The sequence below is a fragment of the Carassius carassius genome, chromosome 10 (assembly GCF_963082965.1).
Source record: "Carassius carassius chromosome 10, fCarCar2.1, whole genome shotgun sequence".
Classification (NCBI taxonomy): Eukaryota; Metazoa; Chordata; class Actinopteri; order Cypriniformes; family Cyprinidae; genus Carassius; species Carassius carassius.
Window position 1 is genome coordinate 350,362 of NC_081764.1, and position 27,145 is coordinate 377,506.

At 42.5% G+C, this 27,145-nt stretch overlaps 2 protein-coding genes across 5 annotated transcripts in view; both read right to left on the minus strand.

Moving 5' to 3' along the window:
- Positions 1-2,280: 2,280 nt before the first annotated feature.
- LOC132151467 (TSC22 domain family protein 1-like) lies at positions 2,281-21,517 on the minus strand. 4 transcript variants are annotated; one of them, XM_059559572.1, is made up of 3 exons: positions 19,853-21,517; positions 4,664-4,715; positions 2,281-2,546 (listed from the first exon to the last, which is right to left on the minus strand). In XM_059559572.1, the coding sequence occupies exons 1-3, from the start codon at positions 21,235-21,237 to the stop codon at positions 2,310-2,312; spliced, it is 1,674 nt and encodes a 557-aa protein (XP_059415555.1). In that variant the 5' UTR covers positions 21,238-21,517; the 3' UTR covers positions 2,281-2,309. The 4 variants fall into 4 exon arrangements, with proteins under 4 accessions (XP_059415555.1, XP_059415558.1, XP_059415557.1 ...); XM_059559575.1 differs by lacking the exon at positions 19,853-21,517 and adding an exon at positions 7,242-7,431; XM_059559574.1 differs by lacking the exon at positions 19,853-21,517 and adding an exon at positions 4,896-5,166.
- Positions 21,518-22,619: 1,102 nt separating this feature from the next.
- nufip1 (nuclear FMR1 interacting protein 1) overlaps positions 22,620-27,145 on the minus strand; it is a 4,543-nt gene continuing 17 nt past the window's right edge. The window contains exons 1-10 of the mRNA XM_059559576.1: positions 26,815-27,145; positions 26,362-26,447; positions 26,173-26,274; positions 26,004-26,066; positions 25,758-25,834; positions 25,456-25,548; positions 24,583-24,677; positions 24,357-24,497; positions 23,995-24,245; positions 22,620-23,235 (exon numbers count right to left, since the gene is read on the minus strand). The exon at positions 26,815-27,145 is cut by the window's right edge and continues 17 nt beyond it. Coding sequence (XP_059415559.1) covers positions 22,933-23,235; positions 23,995-24,245; positions 24,357-24,497; positions 24,583-24,677; positions 25,456-25,548; positions 25,758-25,834; positions 26,004-26,066; positions 26,173-26,274; positions 26,362-26,447; positions 26,815-26,995 — 1,392 coding nt within the window. The 5' untranslated portion in view covers positions 26,996-27,145 and the 3' untranslated portion in view covers positions 22,620-22,932. The remainder of the gene's footprint in view (positions 23,236-23,994; positions 24,246-24,356; positions 24,498-24,582; positions 24,678-25,455; positions 25,549-25,757; positions 25,835-26,003; positions 26,067-26,172; positions 26,275-26,361; positions 26,448-26,814) is intronic.

Sequence of the window (27,145 nt, forward strand, 5' to 3'; positions counted from 1 at the left end):
ATGTTCAATAAAACTGAAACATAAAGAGAAGATGAAGAGAGAGAGCATGAGGCTATAAATAAGGAGCAGCTTCCTGTTGGGCTCTGAACAAACAGGAAACATATTCAGGACACACACAAGTCCAGACATTTGGACTTTCAGTGTCTCTCTCTCACACACACACACACACACACACACACACAAACTGAAACGCTTCAGTTGATTGGCTGCTGTGGGGTGGAGGGGGCAGGGCTTAAAAAAGGTTTCAAAGGTCACAGCAGAACATAAACTCAAACACAACGAGCCTCGATTCATCCACAGACACCTGATGATGACTCTACATGATCTTCATCCATCTGCAGATCAGTGGCGCTGATGCATGATGGGTAATGTGTGCACACCACTGGATCATCACAGTATCTCTAACAGACCTTGCATCTTCTGAGCCGCTCAAACACAATGAACAGAAACACTGAGATCATGAGCTCATTCACTCTTCATCTGATCAGTCACGACATCATCATCATCACATTAACACTATTAACCCTCTACATTATATTTTATACTCTAAATAATCAAAACTTTGTTGTTAAACCTGTTTTTTTCTCACTGTATCAGACTTTTGAGCCTGATGGATCAAATATGACATTTAAAAAAAACATTTATTTTAAATGATTTGATTTGTCAGGCTGTACAGGGTTAAACATGAGCTGTAAACGAGCTGATGGAGAGCATTATGTGCAGATGGAAGATCATGAAGCTTCATCAAGCCGTCTGTAGGAGAATGACAAACTAAATGAATCATTTCATAACAGTGAGTCAGCGGAGAACTAAAGTTAGGTTGTCTTCATGTCTATATTTAGTTGCCTAGCAACATCTTCCACTCGTATCCATAGGAAACACTCAGAATATGATGATATCAGTATCATCAGTTACTGCTGGACTAATGACTGACAGAACAGAGTCATCATCATCATTCTTCAACTGAATCATCACAGCACACTGTTTCTGACCAGAGACATTCATCTAATTAAATATGCACTTATTTGCATACCTTTCCAGAACATATATCTGAAGATTGGGTGAAGCAGGTTCATGATTCTGGTTTGATTCTGTTGTCATATTAGAGTTAAAGATTCTTCCAGAGAGGAATAAAACTAATGTTTGGTGTTTATAAGAGGAAAAACGATTTAAAGTGTCATGAAAGCCATGTTTTTTCACACCTCTGATCTGAAAGGAGTTCCAAAAAGGGACGTGGTCTACTGTGATAAAGTGGGTGGGTACCGTATAGAAAGAAGGAAGGGTTTGCATAAAAAGGGGAGAGTCATCAAGCGCATAAAGACAGCTAAGTAACACACCAGCAATGCAGTTGCAAACACACACACACACAGAATATTAGTGTTTGCACTGAAATACTTCTCTGCTCGCATCTCAAAAAATGTGTTCTGGGGTTTCATGGCCCTTTAAAGATTGAAATCTACAGACACAAATAGATGAAGTGCAATACAATAAACACTTTAGTGTGTGGTTTGCATGTTTTCCTTCCACTAGTCTGAAAGAAGAGGCATGCTTTGGAAGCAAAATAGACTGAAACTGACGAGTGCCTACAGTGTTTCCCCTTGAGGTCAGAGCTTTCTACGGTCAGGAGCGTGTCTGGTGTCACAGAGCCGGCGTGTGCTAGAACATGTCAACATGAGAAGGGCGTGTAACATGTTAACACCATGCCATGTGAAGAAACAGCAGGACACCAGGTTTGATCTCCTTGTCATTTATTAAAGTCGATGTGCAACTGCATGACGTCACATTGTTTTAAAGTAAACATGCACATACTGTGAGGTCAAAGGTCACGATCACTGACAGACTGACGGGTGACCAGAGCCAAGGCAAATAACTTAATCAGAGCAGAACTCGTTCGTGAGCTCACAGGAAGTCCGTCCTCACCGTGAGCCTGAAACCTGATTCACAGTCCACCATTATTTTTACACACGACACAGAGGTCAAGGGTTCACGGGTCAAAGGTCATGCTCGTCCACGCGGCGGTGCTCGTTTGGTCTTATTCACACGTGTCCACTACAAAGTGCTCATTATGTATTCAATACAGCTAGAGGAAGAAAACTAAAAGCCAAACTGATAAAACCAGTAACAAATCCAGCAGAGCGACTGGAAACACCGTAAGAACACAAGGTGGATGTGGCAATGATTGACGCCCCGCTCGGCTCGCACTGACCCGCATGCTCACGGGATGCTCGGGAGGTCAGCACTGATTGTCTGAGGCGGGGGACGTTTGATAAGCAGCTTGTGGATTGTGGAGTCCGTTCACAGAGAGGTAGTCAGGCGGTGGGTCCGGGGCCCGGGTTGGGCGGGAGGGCCGGCGGGGCTCCTGTGGGGGGCGATCCGGTCTGGACCTGCGCCTGGAACTGTGCCAGCTGCTCGGGACTGGACAGGTTCTTCAGCAGCGTGTTCTCCTGCTCCAGCTGAGAGTTCCTCTCCATCAGCTCCTTGATCTGCTCCTTCAGCACCTCCACCTCCTCACGCACCGCGTACATCAGGTGACTCTTCACCAGGTCCTGCACACACAACCAGACACAGAGCTGAACACACACACACACACACAACCAGACACAGAGCTGAACACACACACACACACACACAACCAGACACAGAGCTGAACACACACACACAACCAGACACAGAGCTGAACACACACACACACAACCAGACACAGAGCTGAACACACACACACAACCAGACACAGAGCTGAACACATACACACACACACACACACACACACACACAACCAGACACAGAGCTGAACACACACACACAACCAGACACAGAGCTGAACACACACACAACCAGACACAGAGCTGAACACACACACACAACCAGACACAGAGCTGAACACACACACACAACCAGACACAGAGCTGAACACACACACACTAGCCGCATCTCCACTGTCGGGCCAGTGCGAGCCAGGGCTTAAAGCGGGCCGGTGGGGCTCATAGTCTCGGGCCAGTAGCACCGAGGCCAGAATAGCGCAGGGTTTCCACAGTCGAGCCTGAAGCTCCGCTGCGCATCACTAAAACACGCCCTTTACACGCCTCTCAGGAACAACGTCATGCAACCTTATCATTTCACCAACAAAGAGAAGTTATCAGAAAACTACGAAATAAATCACTGGAACATGCGCGATCACACAGGAACATGATAAGAGCGGCCGTTTGTTTGCATGCTTTGTTATATATTCAAATTCAAAAGCATCAATGTTTTAACTATAGAATAAGTGATACATTGATCATATTGATTTAATTTATCAGGACTCAAGATTAATCACACATAAATACACTTATTTCTATTTATTTATTTATTTTTAACGCATATGAAATAGCCTGCTTATTCAGTCGAGTCCGTTTCTGTTTATTTGTAGCAACAGTAGCCTATCCGTCACATTTAGAATGAATGATAATATCTTTATTTTTATAAAAGCTCCCGAACAAAAACATTATTATATTTTGATGATATGCAACGTGGAGCTAAACTCTCAAAATGAGACGACAGATAAAATGTTACTTAATAAATACACAATTGTGAAAGAGAATAAAAAGCTGACGTCTGATTTATCCAAGTGGTCATATTTACCATGTTTACTATGGTAACGTTAATGTTTAGCGTGCATAGTCTTTTACATTGCTTATAAATATTTCTGCCTTGTTTAGTGATTATAATCCACATCGGATCAAGCTATTTCAAACACTTGCTGCTAACTAAGAGTGAGTTTTGAGCTCAACTTATTTTAAAAAGTCTTTAATACCAGTGTTAAAGCTGTTATCTCTCTGAAATGATCCGCAGCGCTGAGCTCTCTAGACGCGGAGAAACCTCCTCTAGCCCCAGCTGGCCCGCTTTGCCCCAAGGTTTTCGTTGGGCCAAAACACCCTGGCTCAAGAAACATTTCTGATTATTAGCAATGTTGAAACCATTAAAGAATCTCAATTATTCCAAAACTTTGACCACCAGTGTATCAAAAAAAAAAAACTCAAACCCAAAGAACCTTGCAAACATTTACAGAAATATTCTCATGTCAGTATTTTAGGGTGCGCTTGGTTCCCTTGAAAGAAAAAAAGAATAAATCAAAAAGAATTTGATACATTTGAACGATACATTTGGTCCGCTGAGCGTTTGAACTTTAGTTCACGTTTTATCACTTTTGTTGTTGTGTTCGTTATTAGTATTCACTTTTGTTCATTTTTCAGTGTTGTTTCAGTATTATTGATATACTATTATAGTATTTGTTCATATTTGAATTGTGATTTTATATTTTGTTACCGTTTTAATTATATCGTTTTTTTCTGTTTTTAATAATTTAGTTAATTTAGCTTTAGTTACTAAAATGTTGTACTGCACTGATCTTCAGGTCGCAGAGGAACAGAATGTTCTTCATCCGGAGGGTGGAGGTGCTGGGTTATTCAGAGCATCCCTGTGTCAGTGTTTGCCTAGCAACAAGCCCAGAGCTCATACACACACACACACACACACACACACACACACACACACACACACACACACACTGTGTTGGCTGTTCTGTGTTGTTATATTCTGTATATCTATGACTGTGTTATTAATGACAGTAATCTGGTTTATTGTCTTTCCTGTCATTAGTGTTTGTGAAGCAGATCAGACTCACCATGGCTTGCTCGATCTTGTTGTCTATGGCCACAACACTGGCTCCTGAGGAACTGTGGGGAGACAAAACAAAACGAGAAACACGTTTACACTCCTGATCTACATCAGTCCACTCATCATGTCGCATAACATCTGTATAAACGCGACGCTTCTGCAGATGAAGATCCAGTCAAACGAAAACGAAACCGAGGGACGCAAGGGGCTTTCCGGTGCAGTAATTACATCACATTCACCTGTTATCTAGACTGACGGCTGTCGAGCTCTCGGCGCCCAGAACCGACGACAGGAACGAGATGGAAAAACTCCTCAGCTGACAAACACCGACATCCATCGCCACCGGGTAACACGGAGAATTCATTCTGTTCCGCCCATCAGACGCTCCGAATCACACACACGGCTGAAGAATCTCACATTCTCGTGGTTTATTCCGCGATGCGCCGGTGGTTTGGACACAAAGGCGCTCGGGAGCGCAGGAGATCCGCAGACGCTGGCGGATTAGCATAATAAGAGCGCATGGCAGCGCGCCATTGGCTGAGAGCTCGGGATATTTGACTAATTTATGCCACGCCCCGCCCCCACCTCGAGCCGACACGGGAGCGCGCTTGTTTGCAAACAGTTGTCAAAATATGAACGCGTTCTAAATTTCAGAAATACCTGATTGTAGCACAGAAAACATTATGCAACATAACAATAAGTCAAACATGAGTATTATAAACAACGAAAGATGCCACATAATATTCAAAAACGATCAAAGAGGGAAAAAATAATTATGCAACAAATTATGTGTTGTGTGAAAGAGCTGAACTCCGTCACCTGTCGTTAGAGACTCAATTCTAGGTCACATTTACATTTATTCATTTAGCAGATTTCACGGGCTTCAAATCTTTATAAATATAGGCCTATATGTGAGTGGTACAACTGAAGAAAAATTAACTAAAGTCATACTTAAGTAACATCACACTCCCTGTCAATCAATTAAAGCATAATCAGTGCATCTCTAATGCAACAAAATGACATCTCTCTCTATACTATTATATATAGCCTATATACACAAAACACAGCTCAAAAGTTTGGGATCAGAACAATTTGTAATGTTTATTAAAGAAGTTTCTTCTGCTCATCAAGGGTGCATTTATTTGATCCAAAATACAGGAAAAAAATACTGTGAAATATTATTATGATGAAAAATAACGTTTTTCTATTTTAATATACATTAAAATCTAATGTATTTCTGTGATGCTCCGCTGTATTTTCAGCATCATTCCTCCAGTCTTCAGTGTCACATGATCTTCAGAAATCATGAAAATATGATGATTTATTATCAGTGCTGGAAACTAATATTTTTTTGGAACCGGATATACTTTTTTCAGGATTCTTTGATAAATAAAAAGTTAAAAAGAAGAGCATTTATTTAAAATAGAAATCTTTTCTAACAATATTCACTACAGTTAAAACACATCTCAAGTCTCACTGATCACAAACTTTTGACCAGTAGTGTGTGTATATTATATATATATATATATATATATTAATGTCAAGTTGATTAACTGCTTGTCTATAAATCCAGACTTAGTACTTCAGGCTGTTTTGTTCCTTCCATACGCACTGAAAGATGTATAAGGATGGACTAATGCTTTACATAACCACTGTTTCATTGAACACGGAGACGAGAAGCAGAAACAAACACATCAGCTTTGATCAAACCTCACAGTAGCAGTGAATTACTCAACAAAACACTAAGAACTCATCAGTGTTACCTGGTTTGAACACTGACGAGCAGACAAAAGCATCAGACATGATGAGAGGATCGTGACACATCTATTGTCTGCAGTGATGAATCCAATCACTTCCTCTCTCAGATTCATCAGTTCCTTCTTCAGAAACTGGTAGATTACTAGAAAAGTGTAATCTGTTACCGATTCCAAATGACCTGACATAAACTGTAGTTAGTAACGCAACATTTGCAGAGTATATTTTATAAAGAGTAATTAGGCAGAATCAATCATTCATGAATAATGTAATGATATCAAGTAAACAAAACGTAATCATGTTATAAAAAAGTAACTGTAGTCTGATTACGACGAGTATCTTAAAATATAATTTAATCTTATTAACACTACTGTATTTTTGGTATCGGATTACGTAATCCAGATCACATGTAATCAGTTTCTGCCGGCTCTGATGATGAAAGAGGATCACTGGAGACGTTACAGCAGATCTGTCGTGGGTTTTTAGATGATACTTCACAGATTCTCTCTCACACACACAGCAGGCCCTTTCAGCGTAACTGTACAAACGTCCAGCTTCAGCTGCTGATTCTGCTGTCAGATCTTGTCTGATTGTGATCAAGTAAAGGTCAGAATAAGGTCAGTAATATCTCCAGATGAACTCTTACTGGACTGAAGCAGCTCAGCTTTACTTGATTCTCCATCAATCATGTTTTAAACATCTTCTGAGGAGCCTTGATTTCTTCAGCTCTCAATCACTGCATTATATATCTGGATCATTTACATCTCATCTTATCTCTCTCTCTCTCTCACACACACACACACGTGTCAGAGATGCTCTGCGTGTGTTACCTGCGGTGCTTCAGTTCCCAGAACAGCAGCTGCAGAGGCATCTTCTCCGGCTCCAGCAGCCCCGAGTCTCTCATGGAGACATCAATCAAACATCCTTCACATCCAGCTCGAACCCTCACACACAGAGCACATCCAACACTGAGCCCGATGTGTGTGTGTGTGTGTGTGTGTGTGCTCACTCACACAAACACTGCCAGAGGAGACGCTGAAGCAGTGACATCACTGGAGTCACATGACCCACCACTGTTACATAAACGGTGAAGATCAGAAGAACCAGCCAATCAGGAGCTGGGGTTCAGACACACACCATATAAACGTTTAGATGAGCGTGTCCTGTGTTCTCACGTGCTGCTCGTCTCGTTTCATCAGTGTACGCCTCACCACACACAGCATGAGCCCAGCGTCCACATACAGGACAAAGACTGAGCCGGGCACACGCGTGTACAACAACACGCTAACAGAAGAGACATGTGTGCACAGAGAAACACGCAGCCCGAGAAGATCTACAAGACAGATTCTGAATACAGACAACAGAGACACGCCAGCAGACGAACCAACCAAACACACACACACACACACACACACATAGACATTCAAACACACAGACTCTCTCACACACACACACACACACACACACACACACACACACACCCACACTCACCCACTCTCACACACACACAGACACACACACACACTCACGCACTCACTCACTCACACACACACACACCCACACTCACCCACTCACACCCACACTCACCCTCACCCACTCACACACACACACACAGACACACACACACACACAGACAGTGTGCTAGAAAGAGAAAAAACTCTAATCCGGTCAAAAACTGTGAGGATTTTAATCTCTGACCCACTTTAAATCAGGATTGTGAATCAGTTACAGCATTAAACGTATGAACGCTTCAGATTGTGCACTGCTTCTGTGTGACTAATCAAATGTGAGGAAATGTGTGTCACTGATCATGTGACTCTTGGTCAGACGGTCAGATGATCTGAGATGATCAGCTGTAGTTCATTCATCTCCAGCGCTACTCATATTCATGATCACTTATTCATCACACTTTTCACTCAGTTTGTGATGCTGATATCATTTCTACTGAAAACTGGTGTTTTAAATCAGGAATGACAAATGTACTTGAAACAAAAAAGCACTAGTTGAAAATATAATGCATTATATTATCAGGGCTTGCATTTTTAGGGGCTAAAATTCAACATGGTTAGTAACTGAATCAATCAGAGTGAACATGTAAAGATCTCAGTCAGTTCAGGGTGCTGTGAGTGTTAGGAAACACACATGAAGATCAGCGACTGAGGAACTGACACACTTGTGTGTAGAGCTGAAACAACGAATCGATTTAATCGATTAAAATCGATTATTAAAATAGTTGTCAACTAATTTAGTCATCGATTCGTTGCTAAATAACTTTTATTTGCCGTAAGCGGCTCATTTCGTGCATATTTCAAATCTGCGGTGACCAAAGTGTGGCAGTAATGAGCCACCGGAGGTTTTACTCAGCCAGTACAACAGGAGAAGTAGCGAATAGCCAATAGCTGGCCTTGTTTTATGTCACGTGCTTCCCGAGCAGCGTCTCTGCAGAGTCTATGGCCCTGTCCCAAATCGCGCACTTCATGTGGACTTTCGGTCTCGTGGACTTGAAATGCGCGTGCTCGCCGAGTCTAGAAGCAGGCTCCACGCACTTCAACTACCCAGGAATCCTTGCGAAAGACCAATCAGACAACAGATGGGAGGATATTTCGCTCACGGACTGTAAACATGGCTGAGAAGAGAATATTTAAGTGTAAAAGTATCAATGTTTTTTATGACATAGGCGTACATTTTACCAGTTGTTACTTACAGTTATACAAACATTATCGACCAGTTGATATCTCAAACATAATAATAGCGCGTTAAATAATACGATCGCATTATGATTCATTACATAAATAGAACCGAATGTCATGGCTTTATGAGTCATATAAACGTAGTATGAATATTGAAACCTATACATTTTTCTTAAACTCATTTTAATTTTGTGTTAAAATTTAACATTATGTATTATTATGTACAAATGTATTTATCATTTAAATAACCATGACATCTATTCTAATGCCCAGGTGGCATTTACAATTATAGAACTGTAAAAGCAGGCTGTGTATTTCACATGGACATATTATTTGGGAAATTAAAATTAATCCTGTTCTCTATGCTAAAGACTGTAATTTGTTTAATGATATTTGTGATATTTTTCTAATAAAGGGACTGATGAGATGACCTTTAAGTTTATTCAGCTCCGTATGGAGAGGGATAAGTCAACCAGACCTTCTTCCTGTTTCCGGCGTGACGATCGAGTCTGTCCCAAAATACCTCTCAATGCACCCTCGCGGACTCGCGCTAAGGGCCCTATAGGTCTGCACTACATGACGTCACCGAAGTGTGGACTCTGAGGAAGTCCACAAGTCCGGAGTGTGCCATTTGGGACAGGGCCTATGTCTGCAGCATTCAGCGTGATGTGGGAGTACTTTACATTGAGCCTTTAAAAAAGAAGAGTAACCTGTAAACTCTGCACTACTGCACTGTTTAAGGGGACGTTCACATATCGCGTCTTTTGCGCGCTCAAGTTCGTTAGTTCCAACACTGCACCGCATCGAGTTAAAAACATTTAAACTTTTCAGAATGCAGCAACCGCACCGCGGGTCATGTGACAAGAACTAACCAATCAGCTTCATCCTTTCCCGTAACAACGTTAAAAGCTCAGTCAAGATGAAAGGAACAGCTGATCATAGTTGTATATGGATTTCCATTTTGAAATAAATTTAGTAGCAGAGCTACTGCAAGCGATTTTTTTGAGCTGCAAATCCATTTATCCTTTGCTGAAATTTCCGCGTCTTCAAGGAGAGAGCACGTCATGGTTGCTTAGCAAAGGCAGACGCCTCAGGGGCGCTTCTGCGCGAGCGCTTTGGAAAGAAGGAGAAAGCGGTGCGCCTAGCGTTTTCCACGCGTTTTAGGCGCGATTTGTGAACGGCCCCTAAGACTTTCCTTTGTGCAGATTCTCCAGTACAATGTTGTTTGCAAATGTTTAGTCGTAAAAGCTGATAACATTGCTTTTTAATTGTAACAGTTAACATTTAAAGCTTTACAAACATGTTCTGTGATCAGTTTGTCGTTTACCAGTTAAAAATTCAGTCGTGCAGCCTAATTATGACTGAATGAGAGAGGTAAATGTAGATATTTGAAATGCACTTTTTTTTCTAAGTATTCACTGCTCTTTTTCACACAGCAGGTTTTTTGTGTGTGTCCTATTTTTTTTCTGGACAACCTTCTGATGGATTTTACTTTAAATTGTGAGTTCCATTCAGGTTTCATGCCATTGGCACTTTTTTTGAAGGATTGTTTACAATTTCACAGCATAAGCTATAGGGCTGCAACTAACGATTATTTTGATAATCGATTAATCTGTCGATTATTTTTACGATTAATCGGTTTATGTACTTATATTTTAGTTTTTTCCATTTTTTCCCCAAGTAAATTATTAATAAATGGTCTTTATCATTCAGCATAGATTTAAGAGATTTTAACCATTTTGCATTGTCATATCCTCATTAAAAATATACCTGGAGTTGTTTTATTGTGTTAGTAATCCTTTGTCGAACTCTTCTGCAATCAAAACACTGACCCATACTCTAGCAAATTTTACAAGGAGATTTAAAATAATGTTTTCACCATGGCAGTCCTTAGAGCTCCTAAAGTAGTTTAACATCCTGAACATAGCTTATTAAGGAATCTTTCAGAACATATTTTCACGAAGAATAAGGATAAAACAGAATAAAATTGCAGTGCATTGTATTTTATTATTTACTGGGAAACAGCTTTATAGCTTTTGCTGTGAAATTGTAAACAATCCTTCAAAAAAAGTGCCAATGGCATGAAACCTAAATGGAAATCACAATTTAAAGTAAAATCCATCAGAAGGTTGTCCAGAAAAAAAATAGGACACACACAAAAAACCTGCTGTGTGAAAAAGAGCAGTGAATAATACTTAGAAAAAAAGTGCATTTCAAATATCTACATTTACCTCTCTCATTCAGTCATAATTAGGCTGCACGACTGAATTTTGAACTGGTAAACGACAAACTGATCACAGAACATGTTTGTAAAGCTTTAAATGTTAACTGTTAAAAAGCAATGTTATCAGCTTTTACGACTAAACATTTGCAAACAACATTGTACTGGAGAATCTGCACAAATGAAAGTCTTAGGGGCCGTTCACATATCGCGCCTAAAAACGCGTGGAAAACGCTAGGCGCACCGCTTTCTCCTTCTTTCCAAAGCGCTCGTGCAGTTGCGCCCCTGAGGTAGAGGTCTTCACAGTGCACCCGAGACCCGTCGACCCCGGACCCGACCCGGGACCCGTACGGGTTCGGGTCTATATTTTAAATCATCAGCCGGGTCCGGGTCGGGTCCGAAACTATTACCTCGGGTCCCGGGTCTGTTTAACATTGTGTGTAATACCCGTGCGATCGGAATCATCGGACTCGGAGAACATCCGGCCGTGATCAAAGACTGCTTGTGTTTTTTGTAACTTGCAACTTGTAAAATTAGGAAAAGAAAAGAGTGAGCCAAAAAAAGTGATCGATCTCTCTCTCTCTCTCTCTGCTTTTAGAAGCAGAGCGCGCACGGTATTAATGCTTAAAGACTTGACACACTCATATTTAATATATTTCAAATCAGCAACACAATCTGAGGTGAACTGTCACATTAATGTTTTCTATGACGCTCAAATTGCGTTAAAGCATTTTAGGTTGATACAGCTAGCACGCATGTGCAGTCTCGATCGCGTTTCATGTTTATATGGCAACCAGTGAGGGACACTTCGACCGCCAAACCGCGTTTTACATTTTCTCCCATTTTTATAATATTATAAATAAACCGTTTAATCTTAAAGTTTTAGTGGTTAGATTCAGACTCGATGCAGAGCAGAGAGCACAGAGATCAGATGATAGCAAATAAATAACGTCAGCAGCCATGGCATTGTACGAGCTATCGTTATTATAGTTCAAAAGGGCAAAGAGTCGAAGTTATTATGCGAGTTAACTCGAGTCAGAATGTACATGTGCACAGTAGGATTTGTCATCCGTCACCGTGACATCAAGTGGATTTTTAAGCTGAAATAATGAGTGGATTCAGCTTGGACTTGGAATAACGAGAGGAATAACATGAATAACTTTCTTGTCGGAGGATTAATGCATCACAGGCAGGTACAAGGAAGAGATACTACGCCTCTTTAAATTAGGTAAGACAAAAAGCTTTATTTTTCGCAACAGGTTTATTGACTTGTAATAGTAATTTAAGGTGGAATATGTGAACGTCGGGTCCAGTCGGGTCTGTGTCTTCCCGGCGGGTTCGGGTCCAGATTTTAAATAATATACGGGTCCGGGTCGGGTCCTGGTAGGCATTTCTCGGATCTACACGGGTCCGGGTCCAGTTTTTGAAATATTAGACGGGTCCGGGTCGGTTCGGTGTAGTACATTACGGGTCTCTTTCGGGTTCGGGCACGAATTTTTGGACCCGTGAAGACCTCTACCCTGAGGCGTCTGCCGTTGCTAAGCAACCATGACGTGCTCTCTCCTTGAAGACGCGGAAATTTCAGCAAAGGATAAACGGATTTGTAGCTCAAAAAAATCGCTTGCAGTAGCTCTGCTACTAAATTTATTTCAAAATGGAAATCCATATACAACTATGATCAGCTGTTCCTTTCATCTTGACTGAGCTTTTAACGTTGTTACGGGAAAGGATGAAGCTGATTGGTTAGTTCTTGTCACATGACCCGCGGTGCGCTTGCTGCATTCTGAAAAGTTTAAATGTTTTTAACTCGATGCGGTGCAGTGTTGGAACTAACGAACTTGAGCGCGCAAAAGACGCGATATGTGAACGTCCCCTTAAACAGTTCAGTAGTGCAGAGTTTACAGGTTACTCTTCTTTTTTAAAGGCTCAATGTAAAGTACTCCCACATCACACTGAATGCTGCAGACATAGGCCCTGTCCCAAATGGCACACTCCGGACTTGTGGACTTCCTCAGAGTCCACACTTCGGTGACGTCATGTAGTGCAGACCTATAGGGCCCTTAGCGCGAGTCCGCGAGGGTGCATTGAGAGGTATTTTGGGACAGACTCGATCGTCACGCCGGAAACAGGAAGAAGGTCTGGTTGACTTATCCCTCTCCATACGGAGCTGAATAAACTTAAAGGTCATCTCATCAGTCCCTTTATTAGAAAAATATCACAAATATCATTAAACAAATTACAGTCTTTAGCATAGAGAACAGGATTAATTTTAATTTCCCAAATAATATGTCCATGTGAAATACACAGCCTGCTTTTACAGTTCTATAATTGTAAATGCCACCTGGGCATTAGAATAGATGTCATGGTTATTTAAATGATAAATACATTTGTACATAATAATACATAATGTTAAATTTTAACACAAAATTAAAATGAGTTTAAGAAAAATGTATAGGTTTCAATATTCATACTACGTTTATATGACTCATAAAGCCATGACATTCGGTTCTATTTATGTAATGAATCATAATGCGATCGTATTATTTAACGCGCTATTATTATGTTTGAGATATCAACTGGTCGATAATGTTTGTATAACTGTAAGTAACAACTGGTAAAATGTACGCCTATGTCATAAAAAACATTGATACTTTTACACTTAAATATTCTCTTCTCAGCCATGTTTACAGTCCGTGAGCGAAATATCCTCCCATCTGTTGTCTGATTGGTCTTTCGCAAGGATTCCTGGGTAGTTGAAGTGCGTGGAGCCTGCTTCTATGCGGGCTTCGCGGAAGACCGCTTCAAGGGTACAAAGGGGGCGCTGCTGAGCACACTTCGGAGCGTTAAAATGCTGAATGGGACGGCCTACGGACTCGTAGACTCGGCAAGCACGCGCATTTCAAGTCCACGAGACCGAAAGTCCACATGAAGTGCGCGATTTGGGACAGGGCCATAGACTCTGCAGAGACGCTGCTCGGGAAGCACGTGACATAAAACAAGGCCAGCTATTGGCTATTCGCTACTTCTCCTGCTGTACTGGCTGAGTAAAACCTCCGGTGGCTCATTACTGCCACACTTTGGTCACCGCAGATTTGAAATATGCTTGAAATGAGCCGCTTACGGCAAATAAAAGTTATTTAGCAACGAATCGATGACTAAATTAGTTGACAACTATTTTAATAATCGATTTTAATCGATTAAATCGATTCGTTGTTTCAGCTCTAATAAGCTATAAAGCTGTTTCCCAGTAAATAATAAAATACAATGCACTGCAATTTTATTCTGTTTTATCCTTATTCTTCGTGAAAATATGTTCTGAGAGATTCCTTAATAAGCTATGTTCAGGATGTTAAACTACTTTAGGAGCTCTAAGGACTGCCACGGTGAAAACATTATTTGAAATCTCCTTGTAAAATTTGCTAGAGTATGGGTCAGTGTTTTGATTGCAGAAGAGTTCGACAAAGGATTACTAACACAATAAAACAACTCCAGGTATATTTTTAATGAGGATATGACAATGCAAAATGGTTAAAATCTCTTAAATCTATGCTGAATGATAAAGACCATTTATTAATAATTTACTTGGGGAAAAAATGGAAAAAACTAAAATATAAGTACATAAACCGATTAATCGAGTAATCGTAAAAATAATCGACAGATTAATCGATTATCAAAATAATCGTTAGTTGCAGCCCTACTTGTGTGTGTGTGTGTGTGTGTGTGTGTGTGTGAGTGAGTGAGTGTGTCAGTTCAGGGTGCTGTGAGTGTTAGGAAACACACATGAAGATCAGCGACTGAGGAACACATGACCACACACTAACAGGATTGAAGGAGGAGGAGAGAATCTCAACATTCAACAGAAACTAGCAGAGAAATAGATTACTATAGTGGAATATTACTGTATTTGATAATAATGCTAATAATAATGTTGTAAAATAATATATACATTGGTTGGGATGAAAACAATAGTGTGACAAATGGACTGTCGGTCTGGATGATAAGCCACATGTGATATTTAATGTGTATCTTGTCAGTAAAGAATCACCATCAGCTGCGCGCTTTCACATGGAGCAGCATTAACTACACAGAGCCGCTGTTCACTGGCGAGCTGATTACAGAACCGGCTTTACTGACAAGATACACATTAAATATCACACGTGGTTCATCACACTGACTGACTTTTTAGTGTCACAATTTGTAGGACAATAAATTATGAGCCAAAATTTTAAATTGTGACAGCACTAGTAATAAACATCCTGATCAGAACCTCAGCACTCACAAGTGTGTGTGTGTGTGTGTGTGTGTGAGTGAGTGAGAGAGAGAGAGAGTTTGAGTGTGTGTGTGTGTGTGTGTGTGTGAGTGTGAGTGTGTGTGTGTGTGTGTGTGTGTGTGTGAGTGAGTGAGTGAGAGAGAGAAAGAGAGAGTTTGAGTGTGTGAGTGTGAGTGTGTGTGTAGCTAAAGGGTGTGCTGCACGACTCGCTCTCATCATGACTCTTATGTAAGAGCAGAGACTTCAGCATGACTTCAGCCAATCAGCATGCCTTAGCAACAGTTGCTATGTGAGTGATGAAATGTGAGAAACTCTGGATGGTGGACAGATAACTTGGATTTGTTTTTCTTCAGCATCAGTGTTTTAGGTTAAATAAATTTAAATGAGAGGATATAATGAGCTTTTCATTTTTCAACAATACACTTTTAATGAGCTTTTTAACCATTTAGCAGATGCTTTTATCCAGTGACTCAGCAGTCCTGCAGTGTGACAAGCATTTTAAATCTTGAGATCTGAATGAGCTCTTATATGGACACTAATTCAGCGTGTCACTACACAGGCACTGATCTAACCACACACACACACACACACACACACAGATCGATGTTCCAGGCGTGAGATTATATGATTTAATCAGAATGAATCCAGAGACACATGAGAGCTGAATGAAGCTGCTGCAAGTCTGATGACCATCCAAACAACTAAACAACAAACACAAACTGACCTCACACTCGCTGGAGAACACGTGTGTGTGATGAGTGTGTTAGAGTCATCCGAGCGGTTGCCAGGGTGTTGCTATGGTCTGGCATGAGTCTGTGGGATTCTTTCATCTATTTAAGACCAATCACCCAGTTTCTTTTGTGTGTCATATCCAATATCTGATGAGAACAGAGCTGTTATCAACAAATACATCTCATCACACAACAGAACAGAAACCAGACAGACGTTCAACGAGAAAACACTAATCAACTCCAGATGTGTCTCTTTCATTCTGCAAAGCTCTCTCCATCACATACAGCCTAAGACTAATGCAGAATTAAAAATAAAAATAACAGTAAATGATGGTGCAGTGCAGTAACGCAGCTGATTCTGACTCCAGATGAATAACTGGATGAACTAAAAATATCTCAAGAAGAAACACATGCAGCTCATGGTTCAAAACAAAGACACAAGATGTTATATTACACATTAAAAATGAAGCCTGTTTACATTTATGCATTTAGCACACGCTTTTATCCAAAGCGACTTACAAACTCTGTACAGTAAGTCAACAATATCTGTAATATACAAAAGCAGGTTTATTAAACATAAAGGAGACAAATGCTGTTTATAAAGAGAAATTTGATCTGAACATATTCTTGATAGAGAGATTCATCCAATTTCATTTTAGCTCTAAATGAGACACACACACACACACACGCACACACGCACACACACACACAGAGAGCTGTGAGTGGAGATTCACTGACACCTACAGGACACACACAGCACTGCAGCTGCACACATCTACTCCTCACACACCTGAGTCACTCATGATCTCAGAACATCATCATGTCTGTCAAATACAAAACATGCAGGACAATAACTGGACCTTCCTGATATCAGCTAACACCATGAGATTCAAGAGCAGAAAACTGCTAAACAAGCAGAAATACTGTCACTAGATTGAGATATCAAAGCTGCACTGCAGTCTTCAACTTCATTTGATAATATTGGAAAACATTTTACTTCAGTTAGATGATTTCACAGCGAAACACTGATGTGACTGTGAGCACTGCTGCTCTTCTACTTAATATTCAACATAATTCAAGACCAAGAACATAATTTAAGAAAGTAAAGAGAGTCTGATTGAGGTTTCATGTTCAGTATGAATAAGGAATCACTGAATGAATCATCTGATCACTGCACTTATTACATACATGACACACGTGATGGACTCGTACATCAATGATTCAAACACACATGGGTCACATGACACACTGGGGTTTTCCACTGGACTGTTACCTCAACACAAACACACAAACAAATACACACAGAAGTGCACCACACATCATCACATAGAATCAAGCAATATACTTAAAATGCTTAATTTATGTTATTTTTTTTATTCCTATACTGTGTTCTCACTTTCGTCAGTCATCAAACGATGAGTCAAGAAAAATTATTTTGAAAATATATATTTTTTACGTAAAACCTTGCATACAGTAGCTTTGATATCACACACTTCTTCCTGGAGCATCTGTGACTGTTCATTTCTGATTGTGTGTTTGTAATATGAGGACAGTTTTATGCCATGAAACGATTAATGACAAACAAAAAACAAACTGACGGTATTATGGAGATTTCAGGCATATCAATCTGATTCATCAGGAGTTTCTGTAGCAGAAAACGAGCACAGAAGAAACTAGAAGAGAACATTACTGAACAGAGGACTGAAATAAGAAAACATGCCATGTGACGATAAGAGACTAGTTATAAACCAAGCAGAAATCATGATGTACTCAGTAACTTTAACTCTGTGGATGGTAAACAGAGAGCCTCAGGTGTTAAAGAAGCAGAAATCAATCCACGTTCAACGCAAACATGAAGATCTGAATCAATAGGCAGCATTTCACTGCATTAAACCCCTGCAGGACATGAAGAGTGTAACGACACTCACCCGCATAATCATCACCACCATCATCACCATCACCCTCAACCATCATCACCACCATCACCCATCATCATCACATACGCCACCATCACCATCATCATCATCACCACCACCATCACCCTCAACACCATCATCACCATCATCACCATCATCATCACCATCACCGTCAACCATCATCACCACCATCACCCATCATCATCACCACCAGCATCACCCTCAACACCACCATCACCCATCATCATCACCACCACCATCACCCTCAACACCATCATCATCGCCATCATCACCATCATCACCCTCAACCATCATCACCACCATCACCCATCATCATCACCATCGCCACCATCACCACCATCACCCATCATCATCACCACCACCATCACCCTCAACACCACCATCACCCATCATCATCACCATCATCATCATCATCACCACCACCATCACCCTCAACCATCATCATCACCATCATCATCATCATCATCATCACCACCATCACCCTCAACACCACCATCACCCATCATCATCACCATCATCATCATCATCACCACCACCATCACCCTCAACCATCATCATCACCATCACCCATCATCATCATCATCATCATCATCACCACCATCACCGTCAACCATCATCATCACCATCACCCATCATCATCATCACCCATCACCCCCACCATCACCATCATTATCACCATCATCATCATCATCATCATCATCATCACCCATCATCACCACCACCACCATCACCCTCAACACCATCATCACCATCATCATCGCCATCATCATAATCATCACCATCGCCACCAATACCATCATCATCATGTGACCAGAAGAGCCACACTCGCATCTTCTGCTGAATCACTGCAGATGCGTCTCTATGGCAACCAGACGGTCCTCAGTTTTAAAGAGATGGAAGAACAGGAAAGAGTTCTCTGGAGACGAGCGGATATATTTAGAGGCACTAGATTGACCACAAACAGAGCAACCAGAAGTGAAGAACAGAGTGACTCATTCAAGGACAAACTCTTCCTCAAACCACTGCACTGATACACAGCTGCAGCGCCGAACCAAACACACACCAACTCCAGCTCATGAAGATTACTACTGAAACGTGTTGAGAAGAACAAGAGCTCTGTATTACAATATCCTGTTTAATGTCATGCTGATGCCACAAAAATCTACTGAAATATTTAAGGTCTCAAAAATAGGACTGCAAAATACTACAATATTCTTACTTTCTCTGATTTTGAGTTGAAATATGATCTGGACTTTATGAGATTCACCCCTCAATGACATTTTGTCATTACTTGAAATGTCAAAAATATATGAATAAAATACACTACTAGGACAAAAGGGGAGAAAAATAAATTTAGCGACATATATATTAAGAAAAAAAAAAAGATACCATGCATGATATATATAAATACATTGTACATGATATGCATAGATGTATTTAAATTTCTATATAAATATCAATAAAATAAAAAAATATTAAATAAAAGTATTTATTAAAATAAAATAAAAAATATTTAATGAAAACATTAAATTAAAATAACTGAGTAGAATCACAGTCATATAAAGCAGTCAGTCTGAGAGAGTGTCTCTTACCTGTCTTCATCAGCAGAGACAGCAGCATCAGACGCAGGGGGTCCTGTGAGGCCTGCGATGCCTCCTGCGGTCAGCCGTGGCAGTGAGAGCAGTGTGTGGTGCTGCAGCAGGAGTCTCTGGGCATCTTCCAGCTGCGAGGCCGTCACATACCCGGGGCCCGCCGGCAGGAGCGGGGCTCTCAGCGCTTGTACAGTGGCCCCGTGCAGCGGCTGCAGGTTGCTCGGAGCGGCAGATGAAGACAGCTGGGCTCCGGTTTGGTCCGGGTTGATGCTCATCTGTGGCCTCGGAGACACGGGCACCGGAGGAAGCCCTGGTATCCCCACGGACACTGGCACAGCTCTGGGTGACACCGGAGGAATCTGAAGAGGTTGAGCTGTGGGCCTCGGGGTGTACTCCACTGGAGGAAGAGCACTCTGGCTGACGGACACCGGAGGTTTGGTGCTGCTCTGGGTCTCTACACTGTAGGGTCGAACCGAGGCAGATGAACTCTCGACACCCAACAGAGCGGTCTGTCCGGCACCTGGGTCTGGAGCGTGAGCCTGCTGACCGTCTCCTCCGCCGCTCAAAGTGCTTCCAGAGGAGCTGCCGCTCGTGGTCTCGTGTTCAGACTGAATGATGCTCTCCACCGCTCTGTGAGCGACCCCCGTGTCTCCCGCTGGGGCGTCTTTTTCATAATACTCCGTACACATCCAGCGACCCTTCCGAAATGGCTCCGAGTTGGAATCGAGCTTCACCACCCTGAAGCGAGAGGCGGTGGTCACGGCGCTCGCGGTCGGAGGGACAGAAGCACTGGAGGTGTCCGGTAACGGAGCAGCATCCACGCCGGAGCGCCCGCTGGAGCCCGGAGCCTGCTGGACAACAGGGACTGCTGCAGGAGCCGCGGGTCGTCCAGTCTTCTGATGATGATGATGTTGGACACCGTTGACCATGTACCCCTGCTGCATCAGCGGCTCGTTGGGGGACGTGACTCCGGGCGTCTCGCCCCCATGCACACTGTTCAGCGTCTCCTCTGACGAGCTCCTCTCGGGGACGCCGGTGTCCGTGGCTCGGGACACAGACACGTCCAGGATGTCGGACGAGGACAGGTCCTCGGTGTGAGATTCGTCCATGTCGTCGTAGCTCTCCGTGTCGTCGGCGAGGCTGGTGTTGGCGCTGGCGGAGGACACCTGCGCGGGCAGGACGCTGGTGATCTGGAAGCCGCTCTTCTTCTTGACCTGTGACCCGGGGGTCAGGAGGCTGAGGCTGTGGGGGGGGTGATGGGGTCCGGGGGACGTCTGGTGGTCATCAGATGAGACGGTAACACCGCTGCCCCTGCGGCCGGTCACTGACGGGTGGGACATCCTCCTGCTGACCGGTGACTCTCCGCTGGAGTCTGAGTGATGCATCTGTGGGATGTAAACACGGTAGACTGTGTACTGGACCTGATGGAGACACTACAGTCCGTGCAGTGACGTCGTTAGGAAACCGCTTATAGTCCCCATTTACAGAGCAAACAAGAGTTTGACAGCTGCTCCAACAGAGTGTTTATACTAAATAATGCAGGCTAACGTCAGCTAGCTCCTGGTTAGCACATTAAACACTGACTCAGTCCACTAACAGCGTGTGTCCAGACAGAAGAGCGCGTTAGAGTCAGTGACGGCTGATAATTGAACATAAACAGACGGACATCACCTCAGCGCTGCAGACGCTCTTTCGAACTCCTGGTGTGACTGAATAGGGACCTAAATCCGGGTTTAAATCTGTTTTCCGCCGCGTTTAGCTCTCTGGCCTGCGTGAGGATGCTGAAATGGCTTCATTCGCAGGTTTGCTGTCTCATCCTGTCTCTGTCTCATCACTGCCGAACGCTGTTAGCACGCTAACCGACGAGCTAGCAGCTGCGGTGACGCCGCGGGGGCGGAGCCGCGGAGAGCAGGACACGCCCATCGCGAGGCGCTCCAGCGCTGATCCGGGATCAGATGTCTCGCGGTTCCCGCGGTTGAGATGCAGCGTGAGCGACTGATCTCAGAGCGGCTGGCGGGGAGACTGAGGACCGGACGAATGCGGATACATCACGGACAATCATTCATTCGTTTTCACACGGCATTTTTGTATTACTATTTAAAAAATATACAATATAAACAATTATTATTATTAACATTTTTATTTATTTTATTTTTTTACATGGAGTAAATAACCTTTTAGTAAATATTGCGGCGTAAATAATTGTTTTCAGTGACATTAAAGTAATAATATTGCAGCACATCTGTAACGGTACGTTACATTCTAAAATTATATCTTTTGAAGCATCTTTTTTTTTGTTATATGGGACATTAGGACAAATTTTAATTATAACCTAAAATTTTCAGTGTAGTTAGAATCAATCAATTTAATTAAACTGCTAAATGTACAAAATGGTAACGCTTTAAAGCATTTTGTCAATTTTCACATCGACTAATTAACATTTTTGTAAATAAACTTTTAAGACAGACATACCTGGGATAAACAGTTAATGCAGTAAACTGATGCTGCAATACTCTATTATCTATACTAATTTATAGTTAAATAAACACAAGGGTGTTTGCGCAGTAAAATGAACATTCATAGAAACATATGTTCAATAATATTAAAATTACCAGATACGTTTTAATAGTAAATAAGTAAATGTTGGAATGGGCATTAACTATTATAAAATGATTTAATGCATTTTTCATTGTTCTTGTTAATGGAACATTACAAAATGTTACCATATTGTGGACAAAGACAGAAGTGAGAACAAATTCACAGCCCATGGAGTTCACAATTATTTAATTGCATCATAAAAAAGGCACTATTTTGTTAGGATCGACATGATCTGAAGACGATGAGGAGCTGCTGAAGGTCTGATGAAGGTCTTGATGGATGTGACACAAATCAATCACAGATTCACACACACCGCTTTATTTACTGCATCTGAGAGAACTACAGCTCAAAATACAGATCAAACCAATTCATATCCATTCAACAGTTAGGAGTCTTTTATTTTGAAAGACCAAACACATTAGTAAATAAAAATAACAGGTGAAAAAAAAGAAGAAAAAGAAAGGGTTTGTGAGCGTGTGACATCAGGAGGGTGTTTCTTCCGCCTCGTCACACACCAAGCGCTGAACAAACAGCTGCTGAAGCACACCGTGCCGCTCCGGACTCACACACACACGCCTGTCTTCAGTAGCGCTCTCTTGTGATTGGTCGATCGGAGGATCCGAGCGCTGCTGTCCGTCTCCACTGACGTCCTCAGCGCTTGTGTTCACAGACACACTGATCTCGTGAGAGTCTTTAGCAGCCAGACCGAAGAACCCACAGCGGACGATGAAACGGACGCACTGGAGAACCACGTTCCTCTCGTGACGGATATCAGGAGCCAGTAACTGCACCACACACACACACCAATAATGAGGTGTAACACTGGGAAATATTATTACTATTTAAAACAGTTGTTTTCTGTGTGAATCTCTGTTAAACTAATTTATTTCTCTGTATTTTCAGCATCATTACTATGATGATTTGCTGCTCAAGAAACATTTTTGATTATCATCAATGTTGAAAACATTCATATTTTTGTGGAAACGGTGATGCATTTTATTTTTGAGGATTCACAGATGAATAGAACGTTTTATTTGAAATGGAAATCTTTTGTGACATTATAAATGTCTTTACTGTCACTTTTATAAATGTAATGCAGCCTTGAAAAATAAACGAATCAATTGCTGTCACAAATAAAGAGCCTCACAAATACTTCAGTGTAAGAAAGCAGTGTGAAGATTCTGCTGAATATCTCAGTTTGTGTGCACTAGAGAAAGTCACACACAGGTTTAGAAAAACAAGCTCTGGTTAAGTTCTAGAGTGTGTGTGTGTGTGTGTGTGTGTGTGTGTGTGTGTCTGTCTGTGTGTATGAATGTGAGAGATTGTGTGTGTGTGTGTTTGTGTGTGTGTCTGTCTGTCTGTGTGTATGAATGTGACAGATTGTGTGTATGTGTGTGTGTGCGCGCTTGTATGAATGTGAGAGATTGTGTGTGTGTTTCTGTCTGTGTGTGTGTGTGTGTGTGCGCATGCGTGTATGAATGTGAGAGATTGTGTGTGTGTTTCTGTCTCAGTGTGTGTGTGTGTGTGTGTGTGTGTGTACTCACCATCTCTAGTAGTGTTGCTCGATGTCTCTGTGTTTCAGGAGGATTACTGGTTTTACCTCCTCGTCCTCCTCTCGCCCCTCGCCCTCGCCCTCGCCCTCGTCCTCTGCCAGCCGGGGCATGATGGGATTGCTGTGGTGTGTGTGTGTGTTTCTCCTCGTGCAGCGCTGGGGTCCTCTGGACAGGAAGTGGATGAGGATTCAGGAGCATCTTATTCTCCTCTAAAGCCTGACTGACTCTCAGCACTGGAGCGTCTGTGACAGAATAAAACATTTGTATCTGGATGTTCAGAGGAATGTTATTTATTTGATATCTAGAATCATGTTGACATCAAGCCCTGCTCATCATCAGGACAGAACTCATACCGTCTGTGTCTGCTTCGCTCTCACTGGAGGTCATATCGTCCCCGTAGCTGGACATCAGTGACCCGAGGGCAGAGGTCACACTCTTTGGGGCGACAGTGAGTCCAGTCTGCGTCTGCTGAACAGACTCGTCCTTATCAGACTCTAAAAAGAACACAAACAAAGTCTGTTAGACTGAACGAAGCACAGTTGTGCATCATATCATCCTCAGCAGTGAGAGGAGACGCACCGGGGTCACTGCCGACGAGAGCCGCGAGAGGGTCACTTGAGCCTTCACATCTCCAGCGGTCAGATCCTCGTCCCCTGCCCCGGCTCCTGATGCGACTACACAGAACATGCTCAAACTCACTCAAATATAATGCAGTGAAAGGAATAGTACACCAATGTAATGAAACTCTGCTCATCCTCACTTCATCTGAGATCAGGATGAGTTTGTTTCTTCATCAGGTTTGTAGAAATGTAGCATTGCATCGGTGTCTCATCAATGGATGCTCTGAAGTGAATGGGTGCCGTCAGAATGAGAGTCTGATAAAAACATCACAATAATCCACAGCACTCCAGTCCATCAGTGAACATCTGGAGAAGACAAAAGATGAAACACATCCAGCATTAAGATGATTTTAACTCAAATACATAGTCTATAATCCATAATAACACTTCCTCCAGTGAAAAAGTGTTCTGGTCTGAATCAGGAGAGAAATCTGCACAGATCAAGCAGCGTTTAAACAGATCTGAACTAATATGTGTCTGGATTTTGATGTGAGGGACAACAGGAGATGCACTTCTTCACTGGAGGAAGTGTTATTATGGATTATTTGAGTTAAAATCATCTTAATGCTGGATTTGTTTCATCTTTTGTCTTCTCCAGATGTTCACTGATGGACTGGAGTGCTGTGGATTATTGTGATGTTTTTATCAGACTCTCATTCTGACGGCACCCATTCACTGCAGAGCATCCATGGATGAGACACTGATCCAGTGCTACATTTCTACAAACCTGATGAAGAAACAAACTCATCCTGATCTCAGATGACCTGAGGATGAGCACATCTTCAGTTTTGGGTGATAAGAAGAAGATGTGCAGCATTGATCAGAAGCGCACCTGAACTGAGCCGTCTCCAGCACGTCTCCTCGCTGCTCCTTCACCTCCATCAGCTTCAGCTTCTTCTCCATGTTTCTCAGCGTGGGGTAGTTTCTACACAGAAGAAGGAATTTAATAACGACTCTATCGTCTTCTGTTTACAGCTGAAAGTCTTATCTCTATGAAGTTGCTTTGAAACAATCTGTATTGTATAAAGCGCTGTAGAAATACATGTGACTAATGTTCCATGAAAATTTATTTTTGTTCACTTTAATCTTTTTCCAGACTATTTACAAAACTGTTTGAGTAAATGTGCGTCTCACTTGCGTCTCTCGGCTCTCCATCTGGCGATGTCCTCTGCAGTGTCCAGCTTGATCCTCTTGGCTCCTGGAGCATGATTCTGCAGAAGAACAGCAGTGTCACTCTAAACTCTGATTGGCTGTCAGTGTTTTTGGCATTTTTAAAACCCCTCTGAATGTGACTGCAGTGACTGTCCTCGGTCTCATCAACACTACTGTTGTGGACTTCTCTTAGAGTCCTGGGATGGATGTTCAGCACGGGACACTCACGTTTCTCCAGTGGATCTTCACCAGCTTCTCGTGTGCACTGAAGAGACAGTCTTCGACAGAGCACTGCAGACACAGAAGAGCACTAATGAGACGTCTGGAGACACACAGAACGAGCAGAAGAGCACTGATGAGACATGATCATATGAACGAGCGGATGACGGTGGATCACCTTCACGTGCTGCGAGATGTGCTCGTCGTATTTGTCTTGAGTTTTGAATCCTCGGTCACACGTGTCACAGAAATGACTGAACTCAGGCTCTCTCTGCTGCCTCTGCTCAAACACACACACACACACACACACATCAACCCTCACTTCCCATCACACATCGACACTCAGAAGACCAGTGTGTGGACTGACCTTTCCCCCCCAGTGATTCTGCGCTGGACCCCTCCAGCCATGACGAGGAGCCTGAGGATAGTGATGATGATGATGATGAAGAGGACCTGACACAAATGACATGAGGTCAAACAATTCATTTTAAAACTCAGTTTCATTCTAACTACTATATCAACAAATGAGCATACTAATACTACGTGATACTAACTAAACAGTTAACTAGTTAACCCACTGCTCCGGGTGTGTGCTCACAGTGTGTGTGTGTGTTCACTGCTCTGTGTGTGTGCATTTCGGATGGGTTAAATGCAGAGCACAAATTCTGAGTATGGGTCACCATACTTGGCAGAATGTCACTTCACTTTCACTTTCTTTCACTTTCAACTAGGTAACTGATACTAATTGAACTGTTAACTGGGTACATGACACCCCGTGGCACCCGTCCAGATGCACAGACAGTGCTATGACCTCGTGTACCTGTGTGCTGCTGGTGTCCGGGCCAGGGTTCGCTGTGTGCCGGTTGGGTCCAGCTCCAGTCTCGTGACGCCTCGAAGCTGCGGCTGCTCTGCGGCGTGGATCCGGTCCAGTGACGCGCCGCCGGAGGCTCCGCTGCTGCGCTGAAGTTCGGCGGCGGATACCGCTCGTGTTCCCCCGTCATGACCGACACAGTGCCGCTCGCGTTTCAGACCGGTTCCGATCAGCGTCCTTACAGTCACATAAACACACACATGTGCTGCAGAAACACGCTGCGCTACCGCTACACACGTGCGTGCGCGTTCAATTCTACGTCACTTCCGCAATCCGCACT